The sequence below is a fragment of the Mesoplodon mirus genome, assembly GCF_964341445.2.
Source record: "Mesoplodon mirus genome assembly, chromosome: 14".
Taxonomy (NCBI): Eukaryota; Metazoa; Chordata; class Mammalia; order Artiodactyla; family Ziphiidae; genus Mesoplodon; species Mesoplodon mirus.
Window position 1 is genome coordinate 75,765,951 of NC_138990.1, and position 15,144 is coordinate 75,781,094.

General features: G+C 34.2%; 1 protein-coding gene across 3 annotated transcripts in view; it reads left to right on the top strand.

The window, feature by feature from the left end:
• Nucleotides 1–15,144, top strand: part of SANBR (SANT and BTB domain regulator of CSR) — a 69,085-nt gene that overhangs the window by 12,116 nt on the left and 41,825 nt on the right. For 2 of the 3 annotated variants that reach the window (XM_082643310.1, XM_082643311.1), the window contains exons 3-9: nucleotides 257–443; nucleotides 1,270–1,363; nucleotides 3,932–4,170; nucleotides 7,127–7,185; nucleotides 8,629–8,789; nucleotides 11,907–11,993; nucleotides 13,319–13,429. In XM_082643310.1, the coding sequence (XP_082499436.1) occupies nucleotides 257–443; nucleotides 1,270–1,363; nucleotides 3,932–4,170; nucleotides 7,127–7,185; nucleotides 8,629–8,789; nucleotides 11,907–11,993; nucleotides 13,319–13,429 (938 nt within the window). Of the gene's footprint in view, nucleotides 1–256; nucleotides 444–1,269; nucleotides 1,364–3,931; nucleotides 4,171–7,126; nucleotides 7,186–8,628; nucleotides 8,790–11,906; nucleotides 11,994–13,318; nucleotides 13,430–15,144 lie in introns of those variants that run through there. The other variant, XM_082643312.1, reaches the window with a different exon arrangement.

The following is a 15,144-nucleotide window of genomic DNA, read 5'->3' on the forward strand; positions in this document are numbered from 1 at the left end:
ATAGACCGTGGGGAAATATGGTTGATAAAGGCATTCTTCATTTTTCTACAAAAGCATAAATACATTATGCCTTTGAGTTAAAGCATTTTTTTTTTAAAAACTACCCTGAATTTTAAAAAAGAAAAAGTAAGTCAGGGGCTTTCATGTATTGAAATGTGCGTGAATTTTCTAGATGTTACCCAAGAGATTAATATTCACTTATAAAAATTGATTTAAAACCCCCAGACATGCATTTCCTTCCTTTATGTCATTACAGTGTGCAAAGAGGTTTGATGAACTGAAGAACAGTGGAAGCTCACCTGTGGACAACCACTATAGTCCCCTTATGGCTGCTGGAGAGAGTCCTGTTGAAACTTTAGCCACATATATCAAATCCTCACTTCTTGGCACACAAAGAGAATTTCAGGAGACTCCAGTTGGTCAGGATGCAGTTTCTAAAACAGGTAAGGTTTTAAAAACAAAATGCAGTGCTTGTCCTTATGACAATTCTACAAAATATTATGCATTCCCATCAACTTTTCTTTATTTAAAGGCTAATAGAAACATTAATAGAAAAATCTGTTAGTATTTGTATTTTCCTGAGCTTTAGAAATTTCTCTTTGCTGTATTAAAAAAAAAGTGTAGATGTTAACATACAGGTCAAACACTATTACCAAAAAAAGCTTTTTACTTTATCAAAATTTACTACTCCAGTCCATTAGCCTATTTATGTTATGTTGTAAATTTTAAAGGGATTCGACCTGTACCTTTTACTTAATTTTTTTTTTTTTTTACTGCGAGAATCTTGCTTGACTCTCATGTTATCTTTTCTACAGCTCCCCTCTATTGGAGTCAGCAATAGCTTCAGATGACATAGCAGCAGTGTAGAAGTGATGTTTTCCACAACTTCATTGGAAATAATAACTGGTTTTAGAAATCTTCAGTGTAGTGAATTATTTTAATTTCAGCAGCAGCAGAGTATTGATATAAAAATTTGCTTCAGGAAGAGAAAACTATATTGTAGGCTTTTGAAAATTTGACCCCATCCCTACACACCATGTTAGTATTTTTTAAATCTTCAGTATAATGTTAGCAATTTGTGATCCTTTTTTCGTACTGTTTTTTCCATATACCTTAGAAATATTAAGGCACCTGACAAAGTACCATCTTTAAGTACTCTTGGAAACCATGAATTTATAGTATAACCATTCAATAAGTAAAAACCCATTCTCAGTTAGAAATGCTAACCTCCCCCCTTTGTTTTTGTATGTGTTTGTTTCTGTATTTAAGGAAGACATAGTATAGCTTCCACAAGGAATTGTTCTTCAGAAAGTGAAAATTGTACTACTCATAATGGTGGAGAAAAGACTGAAGAATCTGAAGGGTAGGAGGCTGGTTCTTTGCTAGATAAGCTTTAATATGAATATCAACTTTAAATTATAAAAATATGATTGCTAATTTTATATATCAATTACCATAATTTAGGAATTTCACATTACGCAATTGCTGAAATAATTGAAATGAGGGTAGTTGATGTGTTGAACTGTAAACAATTGCTAGATAGGTAAACGTGTGGCTTATTCATATTGCTTATAAATTGCACAACAGTTTTCCACTTTAAAAATTCATTTTCATCTTGTAAGTATTAGAAATAACATCTATTAACATAAAATTTTTAAAAGTAAATTTTAAAACCCAAAGAAAAGTCTCTGCCATTAGTTCTCCAACTTTATTAAAGAAACTGGATGTGTGTTTTAGAACTATTTGAATATAATTACTCATTGTAGAAATATTTAAAAATTAAAATACATCTTTCAATATAATGCAAGTTTTGATAATTTTGTATTGTTTTGTGTATTTTACATACAATAAACTGCACATATTTAAGTATTCACTTTGATGAGTTTTAGCCATATAACCAATGAAGATAAAGAACATTTTCTTCATCTCTAAAAGCTCCTTTGTATATTTTCAGTTCTGATAGTTTTTTTTTTTTTTTAATAAATTTATTTATTTATTTATTTTTGGCTGTGTTGGGTCTTCCTTTCTGTGCGAGGGTTTTCTCTAGTTGTGGCAAGCGGGGGCCACTCTTCATCGCAGTGCGCGGGCCTCTCACTGTCACGGCCTCTCTTGTTGCGGAGCACAGACTCCAGATGCGCAGGCTCAGTAGTTGTGGCTCACGGGCCCAGTTGCTCCGCGGCATGTGGGATCTTCCCAGACCAGGGCTTGAACCTGTGTCCCCTGCATTGGCAGGCAGATTCTCAACCACTGCGCCACCAGGGAAGCCCCTGATAGTTTTTTATAGCAGCTTTATTGATATATAATTCACATACCATAACATTTATCCTTTTGAAAAGTTCTGGAGATGGATGGTGGTGATAATTGCACATCAGTATGAGTGCACTTACTGCCAGTGAACTGTACATTTAAAAATGGCAAATTTTATGTTATGTGTATTTACCACAATAAAAAAAAAATTCACCCTTTTATAGTTTAGTGAATTTTAGTTTATTCACATAGATTTTTTTTTTTCGGCCGTACCGCGTGGCTTAGTTCCCCGACCAGGGATTGAACCCACGCCCCCTGCATTGGAAGCGCAGTCTTAACCACTCGACTGCAGGGAAGCCCCCCTCACATAGATTTTTTTTTTTTTTTTTGCATATGCGGGCCTCTCACTGCTGTGGCCTCTCCCGTTGCGGAGCACAGGCTCCGGACGCGCAGGCTCAGTGGCCATGGCTCACGGGCCCAGCCGCTCCGCGGCATGTGGGATCCTCCCGGACCGGGGCACGAACCCGTGTCCCCTGCATCGGCAGGCGGACTCTCAACCACTGCGCCACCAGGGAAGCCCCCTCACATAGATTTTTAACTGATAGGTTTTGGATATGGCACAAAAATTTATCTGATAAATTAATCAGGATTATCTAATTTCATGTTGTGGCCCAAAAAGCCACAGAAATTTCATACTTCATTATACCAGCCGTTACCTCTTTATATTTTGACCACAATTTCTTTGAAAGAACAACTTGCAGAGTTACTTAAATTCCTTTGACTTCGACAGAGCATTGATTATTAATCCTTTTTCTGTAGCCAATTTTGTTTCAAATGTAATTTCTCTGTATTAAAATTTTTTGAAGTTCAATTAAACACACATTAAATTCATATTATAGGGTATTCTGTCACTTCTTATCTAATCTCTTCCTTTTGTAATGACATTAAGGCAGTTATGGATCACACTAGTGTTTCTTTTTGTGGTGATGTAATTTTCAAGGGCATATAAATTCAAGGAGTATATAATTTTTGAAGCAATCTTTCTGATGCATCATCTAAACTTATTCTTAAATTGCTTTTTAAATGTGTAAATAAGCACGTTGTAGTCTTAAGAATTTTTTAACCACATTTACTAATTTATATTTATTGAATGCCTAGAAACAAGCTTTCTTGCTGTTAAAAATAACAAAGTAGGTATGCTAATTTTTTGATACTTCAATGAATAATTTTAACTGTTTTTCCTATTTATTAATAGTAAGACAATTTTAGTATTTAATTTATATCTCCTTCCCATACCCATTACCATGTAAAAGTGCTGTTTTATGTTCCTCACAAGAATTAGAATGTATAATTTAATTTTTATTTGTGAATTGGTATTTTTAAAAACATTATAATTAACTTATAATTTGAAAATAAATGTAAAACCCTGTAAATTATAAGTTCTGTAGTAAAAATATTTTTGTTTTATTAAATCAGTAGCTTAATTAAAATTAGTCAATTTTCAGATACAGATCAGGTTAGCAAGACACTTATGAAAACTTCTGAATGTCAAACCCTGTAAAACTGATGTGTGGTTAAAACCTTGAAAAATATCTTGTTCTCATACTTCCAGTAAATGTCAATATTATTGGCTCCTCTTCTAAAATTCTAATAATTTCATTTCTGTGTAACATTTTTTATGAAGGCCAAACATGGTGATCCATGTATGTGATGAAGCAAAAAACTTGAAAGAAGATTTTATTTGCCCACGAGATCTTTTGATATCAGAAATGAAGTACTTTGCTGAATATTTATCTGTGGACGCCCAGCGCTGGGAAGAGGTGGACATTTCAGTTCATTGTGACGTTCACATTTTCAACTGGTTGATAAAATATGTTAAAAGGAACACTGAGGAGAATAAAGATTGTGAGATGCCCACTTTAGGTAAAAGACAATCTATTGCTTATTTTGTAGTGCAATTTTTGTGTCAGCTGGAAGTTGCTTCAGGCCAAACATGAAATGTGGAAAATTGTTCAAACATTAGTATTTATGCTCAGATTAGTAATCACCTTTTAGGAAACTGATACCTCACCCTTTGTACGCCAATTATAGTGAATTTATGGCAAATGGACAGGTCTCTAGATCAGCTATTTTCACTGTATGGTACAGTGACCGACACTGGAGTCCTAAAGATCCTTTTAGAGGATCCACAAGGTCAAGAGAATCTGCTTAATAATGCCAGGATGTTGCTTGTCTTTCTCTCTGTGTTGACATTTGTTCAGATGGTACATAAGTAATGGAGGGTAAAACTGTTGGAGCTTTAGCACACATCAAGGAAGGAGCATCACACTGTATTAGTGGTCACTGTGTTCTTCAACACCATGTGCTCATAGGAAAAAAGAAAACAAAAAAACAGTTTCACTTAAGAATATCCTTGATGAGGCAGTAAAAATTACTAATTTTATTAACTCTTGACTCTTGAGTATACATCGTTTTGATATTCTGTGTAATGACACAGGAAGTGCATTCCTGCTGCACACCAAAGTATGTTGGTTGTCTGAAGGAAAAGCATTTGTACAGTTGCTTGAGTTACAAACTAGCTGCTGTTTTACGAAACCATTTTTACTTGGAAGAATGGCTGACAAGTTATGGTTTTTCAGACTTAGGCATTTGGCAGATATTTTCTTTCTTTCTTTCTCTCTCTCTCTCTCTCTCTCTCTCTTTTTTTTTTTTTTTTTTTGGCCACACCGTGCAGCTTGCGGGATCTCAGTTCCCTGACCAGGGATTGAACCCAGGCCATGACAGTGAAAGCGCAGAATTCTAACCAGTAGGCCACCAGGGAACTCCCCAGACAAATATTTTCTTGAAAATGAATTAAATGAGCCAGTCAATTAAAGGGAAACAACTAACAATATTTGTTGCCAATGATAAAATTCAGGCTTTCAAGTGAGACAAAGTATTGGAATACTTGTATCTGCTTGCATGTGCTTGACAGTTCCTCAATATTTAAAGATGTTTCTGATAAGACTGGTGAGATTTTGTGTGTGTGTGTGTATTGTGCAATGAAATGTTTCAACATTTGGAAGATTTGCGTAACTCAGTGAACCAATATCTTCCTAATGACCAATGCATGATGTTAAAAAAAATCATGCATGGGTTGAAGGTCCACTCAAAGTACAAGATAAATCAGTGGATTTGAGATAGCAGAATAGGAAAAGTTCATTGATATGATTTCAATTCCCATTGCAACTAACCTTTAAGAAAGACTACTCACAAATTCAATGTGGAAACATACAAGAATCTAGCTGTCTTCCCTTAAGTCACACATTGAAGAGATTTATAAAAAAATGTCAAACAGTGCTATTTTCACTTATTTTTTTGTTTCTATTGGAAAATATAGTTATTTTTCATAAAATATGTTAATATGTAATTAGTTCATTATTTTTAAATGAATATTCTTTAAATTTCTGTTTTAATTTCCAATATGGTAAATACTGATAGATATAACCCACATAAACAAAAGCTCTCCAGGAATTTCAGTTTTTAAGATTTTTTTAAAGGGGTCTTGAGAGCAAAAGTTTGAGAACCAGTGTTCTAGAGGATCAGAAGACTAATTACTAAGTAATCTTTTTGGGGCATTGATTTGTATAGGAAATCACACTGGTGGTTTAATACAGTCTTTCTGTGCACTAGAATTGCAATTTACAGTAGTAGCAAAATATTTCTAGACTCTTGTTAGTAAATAAACCTCTACTGACAGGATATAAGAAGTCTTCTGAGGAACTTCATAATTTAATACATTTTTGTGACCAAATTAATAAAAAAAGTTTCTAATGGTCCTTAAAATTACAAAATTGCTAACTCAAAATTTTCAACCAGTCAGAGCCCAGAGATTCCAGAACATGCAGATATATATGTGTGAAATAAAAATCAAAATACGTAGAGAGAAAAAAATTACTGTTTGATCTAGTATGTTTAAGAACATAGTACAGGTTAAAAAAGTGGTGCAAAACTGGTCTCTCTGTAATCTTGGACATTAAATCAGTGGCTACAAATGTAAGCTTTTATAAAAGCAATCTTTATTCTAACTAGGAAAACTACCAAAATACTTAATTAAATTGCTAATAATCCAGACCTTGTGTCTTAACTGGAATGGGTTATATTATAGTTTCCTGAGGAACTTTTTCACCAGCTCCTTCCTCCCTTTACCATTGCTCTCTAAGAACCTTTAATCTAAAATTGTTACTTAAGGAAAGATTGGGATTACGTATTTTAATCATTGCCTGAATAGTCCTTTATTTAGGAGGATTGTCTTAGTACTATAATGGTAAAAATCACAGTTTTTTTCTTTTTCTTAAAAATATACCTCATGGGAGATGACTGAGGTTGTTTTACTAAAATGATAGATAGCATCAGCTGGCATCCCCCTTTCCCTGGTTGTGCCTCCGAAGTTTGCCTTTAGGAAGTAATTTTGCATTTCTGCAATAGTAAATTTTATATTATCTTTCAGAATCTTTTAAATTAAGTATTTGTTCATAACAATCATTTGAACCACATTTGAAGTAGCTTCACTGTCATTTTTGTGTGATGAGTTATATTCACAACTTTAATTATCTTTTTCCCTGGTTTGGTTAAGGAGGAGTTTGCATATATCATATCTTTAGCTGGAGTCTTTTTACTTGATATGAATCTAATTCCAAGGCAAATTTACTATGCATTTTCTCTATACTGTAAGTTTTAACATTGCATTTTCTTTCTTTCATGTATATAAGCCATAGTAAGGTTTTATTAACTTGTTCTTATTAAAGTAACATCCTCTTTTAAGGTGAGAAGGAGCCTGTTCTAAGGAGATTGAGGTGCAAATCAAAAGGAGAATTTAATTTTTCTCTCTTTTTTTTAGAGCCAGGAAATGTCATTTCAATTCTTATTTCTTCAGAATTTTTGAAAATGGATTCGTTAGTAAGTATTAATAAGAGATTCAAGCTCTTCTATTCATCCATACTTGATTTAACATATAACTTGATGTTTCCTTCAAGTATCTAGAAAATTCTAAGCCAACTTCCTGAAGTAGTTGTTAATTCAAGAGTGTGATTCATTAGAATAAACTGCTGGTGTTTGGAGGTACTTTGTTCTATTGGGAAGGCTATTGTTAAGGCTACTGTGTATCATTAGTATATGATGCCTATAAAACAAATAATTTATCCTCAAGGGAGGAGTTAGCTGTTGCATTAGGTGAAACTAAACAGAATTAATTTTACCCCAAAAGGGATTTTGCTCTGAAACCAAATTAAATGAAAATTAATTGGAATACATTTGTTTTACTATTAAAGAAATTGGTTTAAGCATGTTTTACTTATTTGTGTCTTTCATTTATAGTTCAGTGAATTAAGAACAAATACCCAACTACTAAAAAATGTAATTTTGTATGTGTAAACCACATGCTCATGTCTGTTGTTTAAGAATAGTTGCTAAAACATAAAAGCATAATATATACATATACATATCAAGCTGTAACATTAAATATATTTGTTTTTCTTCTTTTTCCTTTTATTTAATAAATTTCTTTATTGTTCAAATGTTTTTATATGTTTTTGTGGTTTAAATTAACATTTAAATGAATATTTGCTTTTAACCTCTGGTAAAACTAAGCAGAGCAAAATACCCCTTTGCTGTGTTAACAGATGTGAAGTTTATTTGTTTGAAGTTTTATTAGTTCCCTGTATTCTTTGTACTCCTTAGTCCCTCTCCTTTCAGTTGTTGGTATTTATTGCTTCAGGGGAGGGTTATAGAAAAAAAAGCAGAGACTAAAAGAGTCTCTGAGTTTTGATTTTTGAAATCTAAGCCCTAAAGGATGATTTTTATGCCATAGCAAAATATTTAGAAGAATGCATAATTAACCATTGCTGGTTTTCCCCAAAACACAAATCTACCTCAAAAAGTAAATAAATACACCTCACAGTGAAGAAAGGGGAAGAAAGTCAGAGAGCAAGTACAACACAACTGAGAAAACCCTGAAGTGACTGAAATTGTGTTTCTGCCACTCAGAGAAATGGAGGCTTAAAATTATCACTAAGTTTAGTTATAGGAAGTCACATATCTTGTACCCTTGAGTTTGTGGACTAAAATTTATATCTGCCACAGTCATGAAAGATGTTCATTACATTATCGTTTGAAATATTCTAAGAAGTGTGAAAATTATTTTTCTAGCTATGTTTGTACAAATTTGACCTGCTAGACCACTTTGGAACAGTGTAGATTAACCCAAATAGGCAGAACTAAGTTATTGTGTAGCAATTCATGGATTAGGCTTTTAATGAATCTTATCTTTGAAAAGTATTGATGGGACATTATCCTTTATGCTACTATCTTCAATATTCATTTTCTATTGTGTTTTTTGTTTAGGTTGAACAGTGTATTCAGTATTGCCACAAAAATATGAATGCCATAGTAGCTACCCCATGCAACATGAATTGTATTAATGCAAATCTTCTTACACGTATAGCTGATCTATTCACACACAGTGAAGTTGATGATTTAAAGGACAAGAAAGATAAGTTTAGGAGGTAATTTTTAAATTTTAATTTAATTTATTTATTTTTTTAAAACTTTTGGTGGCACCGCACAGCATGTGGGTCTTAGTTCCCTGACCACGGATCGAACCTGCACCCCCTGCAGTGAAAGCACAGAGTCTTAACCATTGGATCACCAGGGAAGTCCCTAAATTTAATTTTAATAGTAATGTTCCTCTTAGAAGAAATGTATTATTTCTATTTCATTTTAGTAAAAATTCTATATTTAGAATATATTTAGAAATCTATTTCCATTTATTTATTTATTTATTTATTTATTTATTTATTTATTTATTTTTGTGGTACGTGGGCCTCTCACTGTTGTGGCCTCTCCTGTTGTGGAGCACAGGCTCAGGCTCTGGATGAGCAGTCTCAGCGGCTATGGCTCACGGGCCTAGCCGCTCCATGGCATGTGGGATCTTCCCAGACCAGGGCATGAACCCGTGTCCCCTGCATCAGCAGGCGGACTCTCAACTACTGCGCCATCAGGGAAGCCCTCCATTTTTTTTTAAATGAAGTAAAATATATCCTGAGCCAGTGGCTCAGGTAAGAATTAGTAATTAAATTGGTTACTCTGAATAAGGCACATATAAGCAGATTGTGGTAGTGAATTATGTTAAAAATTATTAAGACAGGCCTTAGTATAAAGGGGAAGAGTGGTATGAGATGAGGTCAGCAGCACTTAGGGGCTGTTTAAGTCATAGCAAGGAGTGTATACTTTATTCTAGGTGGAATGGAAGCAGAGGAGTGGCATGATCTGATTTGTTTTTAAGAGCTCAGTCTATTCTATGTGGAGAATAGACTATAAGAATATAAGAAGCAAGACCTATTAGAAGTCTAGTGCAGCAGTCTAGTGAGATGAAAGGCTTTGGACTAGAATGGAGGCAGGGGAGCTGGAAGGAAGTAGATGGATTCAGAATATGTTAATAGAAAGATCTGACAGATTTTCAAATGGAATGATGTGGGAAGAGAGAAAGTATTTTAGGATAATTACTAGGTTTTAAGGTTGAGCAACTAAGTGTGCTAGTGTCATTAATAGGGCAATGACTGGGGTGAGGGGAATCAGGAGATGGGTTTGGGTCTTGTTAAGATTATTTAATATATTTAATATACTTCTTGGACACACAGGTAGGATGGCAAGGAGATAGTTGGATATGTAAATCTGAAGTTTAGGTCAGAGGTCAGGGCTTAAAATAGAAATATAAGAGTAGGTGAGGTTTGAAACCATGGAAGTGAGTGAGATTTCCTAGCAATACCATATGTTCTCCCCTGACTTGCAGTGGCATCTTTACTGTAAATCAGGAGACTGTACATGTGAGGTCTCTTTCTGAATTCTCCATTTTGTTCTGTTCATTTCTTTGTCTGTACTTTTATCAGTAGCACACTGTCTTAAGTACAGTAGCTTTCTAATGTTTCTTGGTATCTAGTAATCTGAATTCTCCAGCTTTGCCTTCCTTCAAGATTGATGTCTTGATCTTTTTTTTTTTTTTTTTTTTTTTTTGCGGTACACGGGCCTCTCACTGTTGTGGCCTCTCCCGTTGCGGAGCACAGGCTCCGGACACACAGGCTCAGCGGCCATGGCTCACGGGCCTAGCTGCTCCGCGGCATGTGGGATCTTCCCAGACCGGAGCACGAACCCGTGTCCCCTGCATCGGCAGGCGGACTCTCATCCACTGCACCACCAGGGAAGCCCTGTCTTGGTCATTTTATATACTTTGCACTTCCATATGAATTTTATAATCAGCCTGCCCATTTTCTCTTCTTTCTCTCTCATACACACACACAACCCTGCAGATTTGAGTGTTAATATTCAACCTGTAGATTTGGAAAGAGACATCTTAATAATATTGAGTCTTTCAGTTCATGAACATGGTATAACACTCCACTTATTTTAACAATGTTTTATAGTTTTTAGTGAGAGATACTTTTCCTTTTTTAACTAAATTTATTCCTAGGCATTTTGAAATTTTTTGTGCTATTGTAAAAGCTATTTTTATTTATTTTATTTTCTAATTGTTAGCAAGAGAGTATTGATAAGGACTGTCTGACATTTGGAGGTTCAACAAGGGAGGAGCCAGTGAGGAGCCTGAGAAGGAGGAGCCAGGGGGTCAAAGGGAAGGCAAAAGGAAAGAGGGTTTCAAAAAGGAGGAAGTGATTAAGTGGTCAAATGTGTGGAATGCTGCTACCCTGTAGGGTATGATGAGAACAGAAATGTGGCCAATTGGATTTAAACAACTTTTTTCAGATGTTTTGCTCTGAATGATTGCAGAAAAATTCAGCAGTAGCTATTTCAGATAGGTAGGCTCAAGAAAGGATTTCTTTTTTTAAGAAGGGAGATACTAGATTATATTTATATATGCTGATCAGGATGATTCCTTATAGTGGGAGAAATTGATAGTGCAAGGAATTATCTAAGAGTTTAGTCCTTAAGGGGAATGAGACACAGGGGAATTATCCAAGAGCTAAATACTTAAAAATGGAATCAGGATCCTAAATCCAGATTGGCCTTTAATAGCAGACATTACTTGAGAGAAAATGGAGACAGTCAGGGTGTACACTTGGAATTAATGATATACTTAGAAGACTTAAAGTTCATGCAGAACATTATTATATTATGCATAGTAATAAAGTATTAACATTTATTGAATGTTTAATACTGTCTGGCACTCTTTAAAAAAGACTGTCTCATTAACCCTCATAAAATCTTATGCATTTGAAATTACTAACCCCATTTCATAGATGGAGAAAATAAGGTTCAAAGATGTTAAGTTGCCAAAGATCACATACCAAATTATTGATAGACCCAGGATTGTTAAATTTGCAAAATCCTCGGTCTTGAATATTCCTTAACAAAGGACAAAGAGGGGTAGATATCCATCTGTCTCATTTTTCTTGTGAAAATGGATTCTTGATCAGGCAGTTCTCATTAGTAGGTTTATCTACTTAGAACACTAAATATTTATTATAAATTCCCAAGGAAGGGCTCTTTAAGGATTTATTAGTCTTATTTTCTACATGTGCAGATAGGTCAGTGTTTATTTTCATCACTGTCAAGTAACTTTAATAAAGTAGATATAAAAAATTAATTTGTTGGTCATTTGTTTTTAATAGTAAACTTTTTTGTAAGAAGATTGAGAGACTATTTGATCCTGAGTACTTGAATCCAGATTCTCAGAATAATGCAGCAACATTATACAGGTACAGTGATATGTTTTTCTTTGGTATGCTATATAATGCAGCTAAATTCTTTAATTTTACTACATTTGAAATTTTCTTCTTGGATATTTTTGTATCTTCTTTTTTGTTGTTGTTTTTTAACTTTTTAAATTTTAATACAATTTTTATTTTATTTTTAAACTATTTATTTATTTATTTTGGCTGCACCCGGTCTTAGTTGTGGCACATGGGATCTTTAGCTGCAGCATGAGGGATCCTTTAGTTGTGGCATGCAGACTTCTTCACTTGCGGCATGTGAACTCTTAGCTGTGGCATGCATGTGGGATCTAGTTCCCCGACCAGGGATCGAACCTGGGCCCCCTGCATTGGGAGCGTGAAGTCTTACCCACTGGACCACCAGGGAAGTCCCAAATTTTTTATACAATTTTTAAAGTTTACTTTCCATTTACAGTTATTACACAATACTGGCTATATTCCTTGTGTTGTACAATACATCCTTGAGCCTATCTTATACCCAATAGTTTGTATCTCCCACTCCCCCACCTCTCTTTTGCCCCTCCCTACCCTCTCCCCACTGGTAACCACTAGTCTGTTCTCTATATCTGTGAGTCTGCTTCCTTTTTGTTATATTCACTAGTTTGTTGTATTTTTTAGATTCCACATATAAGTGATAACATATAGCATTTGTCTTTCTCTGTCTGACTTATTTCACTTAGCATAATGCCCTCCAAGTCTATGTATGTTGCTGCAAATGACAAAATTTCATTTTTTATGGCTGAGTAATATTCCATTGTGTGTGTGTGTGTGTGTGTGTGTGTGTGTGTGTATACCACATCTTCTTTATCCATTCATCTGTTGATGGAACTTAGGTTGCTTACATATCTTGGCTATTACAAATAACGCTGCTATGAACATTGAGGGGGTGCATGTAACTTTTTAAATTAGTTTTTTGGGTTTTTTTTTCTTTTTTTGGATATATACCCAGGAGTGGAATGGCTGGGTCATATGGTAGTTCTATTTTTAGTTTTTTTGAGAAACCTCCATACTGTTTCCACAGTGGCAGCACCAATTTACATTCCCACTAACAATGTACAGGGGTTCCCTTTTCTCCACATCCTTGCCAACATTTGTTATTTATGATCTTTTTGATGATATCCATTCTGATGGATGTGAGATGATATCTCATCGTGGTCATGATTTTCATTTCCCTGGTGGTTAGATGTTGAATATCTTTTCATGTGCCTTTTGGCCATCTGTATTTCCTCTTTGGAAAAATGTCAATTCAGTTCCTCTGCCCATTTTTTAATCGGGTTGTTTGGTTTTTTGATTGTATCTTTGTGTTATAGATGCTGTTTGTGTAAGAAACTTTTAACAAAAGAAACAGAAAGAAGAATTCCTTGCATTCCTGGAAAAATCAATGTGGATCAACATGGAAATATTATCTACATTCATATAAGGTATAGTGAAAATAAAATACAGCTTTTTAAATGTGAATTAATAGTGTATTTATTAAAAGCAAAACTGCTCTTATGAGGAATAGGATAATATCTTTTCTGCAATGATCCAACTTTGATTTAGAAAGGTGCTACTTTCAAAACAAAGTTGTTGTAAAAGCTTTATTTTATCTTGAAAGATATTCTGATCAGTGCCATTAAAATGATTTCTTTTCACTAACAGATTTTAGTTATCTATTATATAAGTGTTTTTGAGAAGACAACCAAATTTACTTTCTGATAAATTTTGGTGAGTGAGGCAAATTGTCTTTAAAATTGGATTTTTCATAATTTATTCTTCATACTTTGTCAGTATTCCATTAATGTATAGTCCTTTTTAATTCCCCTTTAAGTTCAAAACTAGTTCTCATCCTGAGTTGGGGAGTAGGGAGAGAGTGTTATAAATCGGTATAATGTCTCAGGATAACAAAAACTTTAAAATATATATGTATATTCTCTGACAGTATCCTACTGCTAGGAATTTATTCAGAGAGGTAATGTTGATTTGTGAAAGCACTTAATAAGGACATTTATTGCTCTATATAAATAAGAAAAAGTAAAAAAAAAACACTCAAATGATTAAGTGAACTAAAATATATCCGTAAAATAGTATATCTGTATAAAACACATCTAATCAATTCTTAATATGCAGCCTTTGAGAATGTAAAAGAATATATACTCACACAGAAAAGTGTTAGTGGTAAATTAAATAAGAAAAAAACAGGTTATAAAACAGAACTAGAAACATGTTCACTAAAATGTTAACTGTGGTGTTACCTTTGAGTGATAGTATTATGGATGATTTTCATTTGCTTTTTGCTTTTTTTCCTATATTAAAAATGTACAGTACTTTTACTAAAGAAAAAACCCTACAAATGTTAGATTTCATATTTTAAACATTAAAACAGAAACCCAGAGAAATACATGACATTTGAGCCTAGTGTTAATAATAGCACAGTCAACATTAAAATATTTCATTTTTCTCTCCATATAATAAAGGGAATATACATTAGTTATTATAAGCACTTGGGATTTTTTTTATACTGCAGGTTCTTATTAGTCATCAATTTTATACACATCAGTGTACATGTTAATCCCAGTCGCCCAATTCATCACACCACCATCCCCACCCTCCCCGCGGCTTTCTCCCCTTGGTGTCCATACGTTTGTTCTCTACATCTGTGTCTCAACTTCTGCCCTGCAAGCCGGTTCATCTGTACCATTTTTCTAGGTTCCACATACATGCGTTAATATACGATATTTTTTTTTCTCTTTCTGACTTACTTCACTCTGTATGACAGTTTCTAGATCCATCCACGTCTCAACAAATGACCCAATTTCGTTCCTTTTTATGACTGAGTAATATTCCATTGTATATATGTATCACATCTTCTTTATCCATTTGTCTGTCGATGGGCATTTAGGTTGCTTCCATGACCTGGCTATTGTAAATAGTGCTGCAATGAACATTGGGGTGCATGTATCTTTTTGAATTATGGTTTTCTCTGGGTATATGCCCAGTAGTCGGATTGCTGGATCATATGGTAATTCTATTTTTAGTTTTTTAGGGAACCTCCATACTGTTCTCCATAGTGGCTGTATCAATTTACATTCCCACCAACAGTGCAAGAGGGTTCCCTTTTCTCCACACCCTCTCCAGCATTTGTTGTTTGTAGATT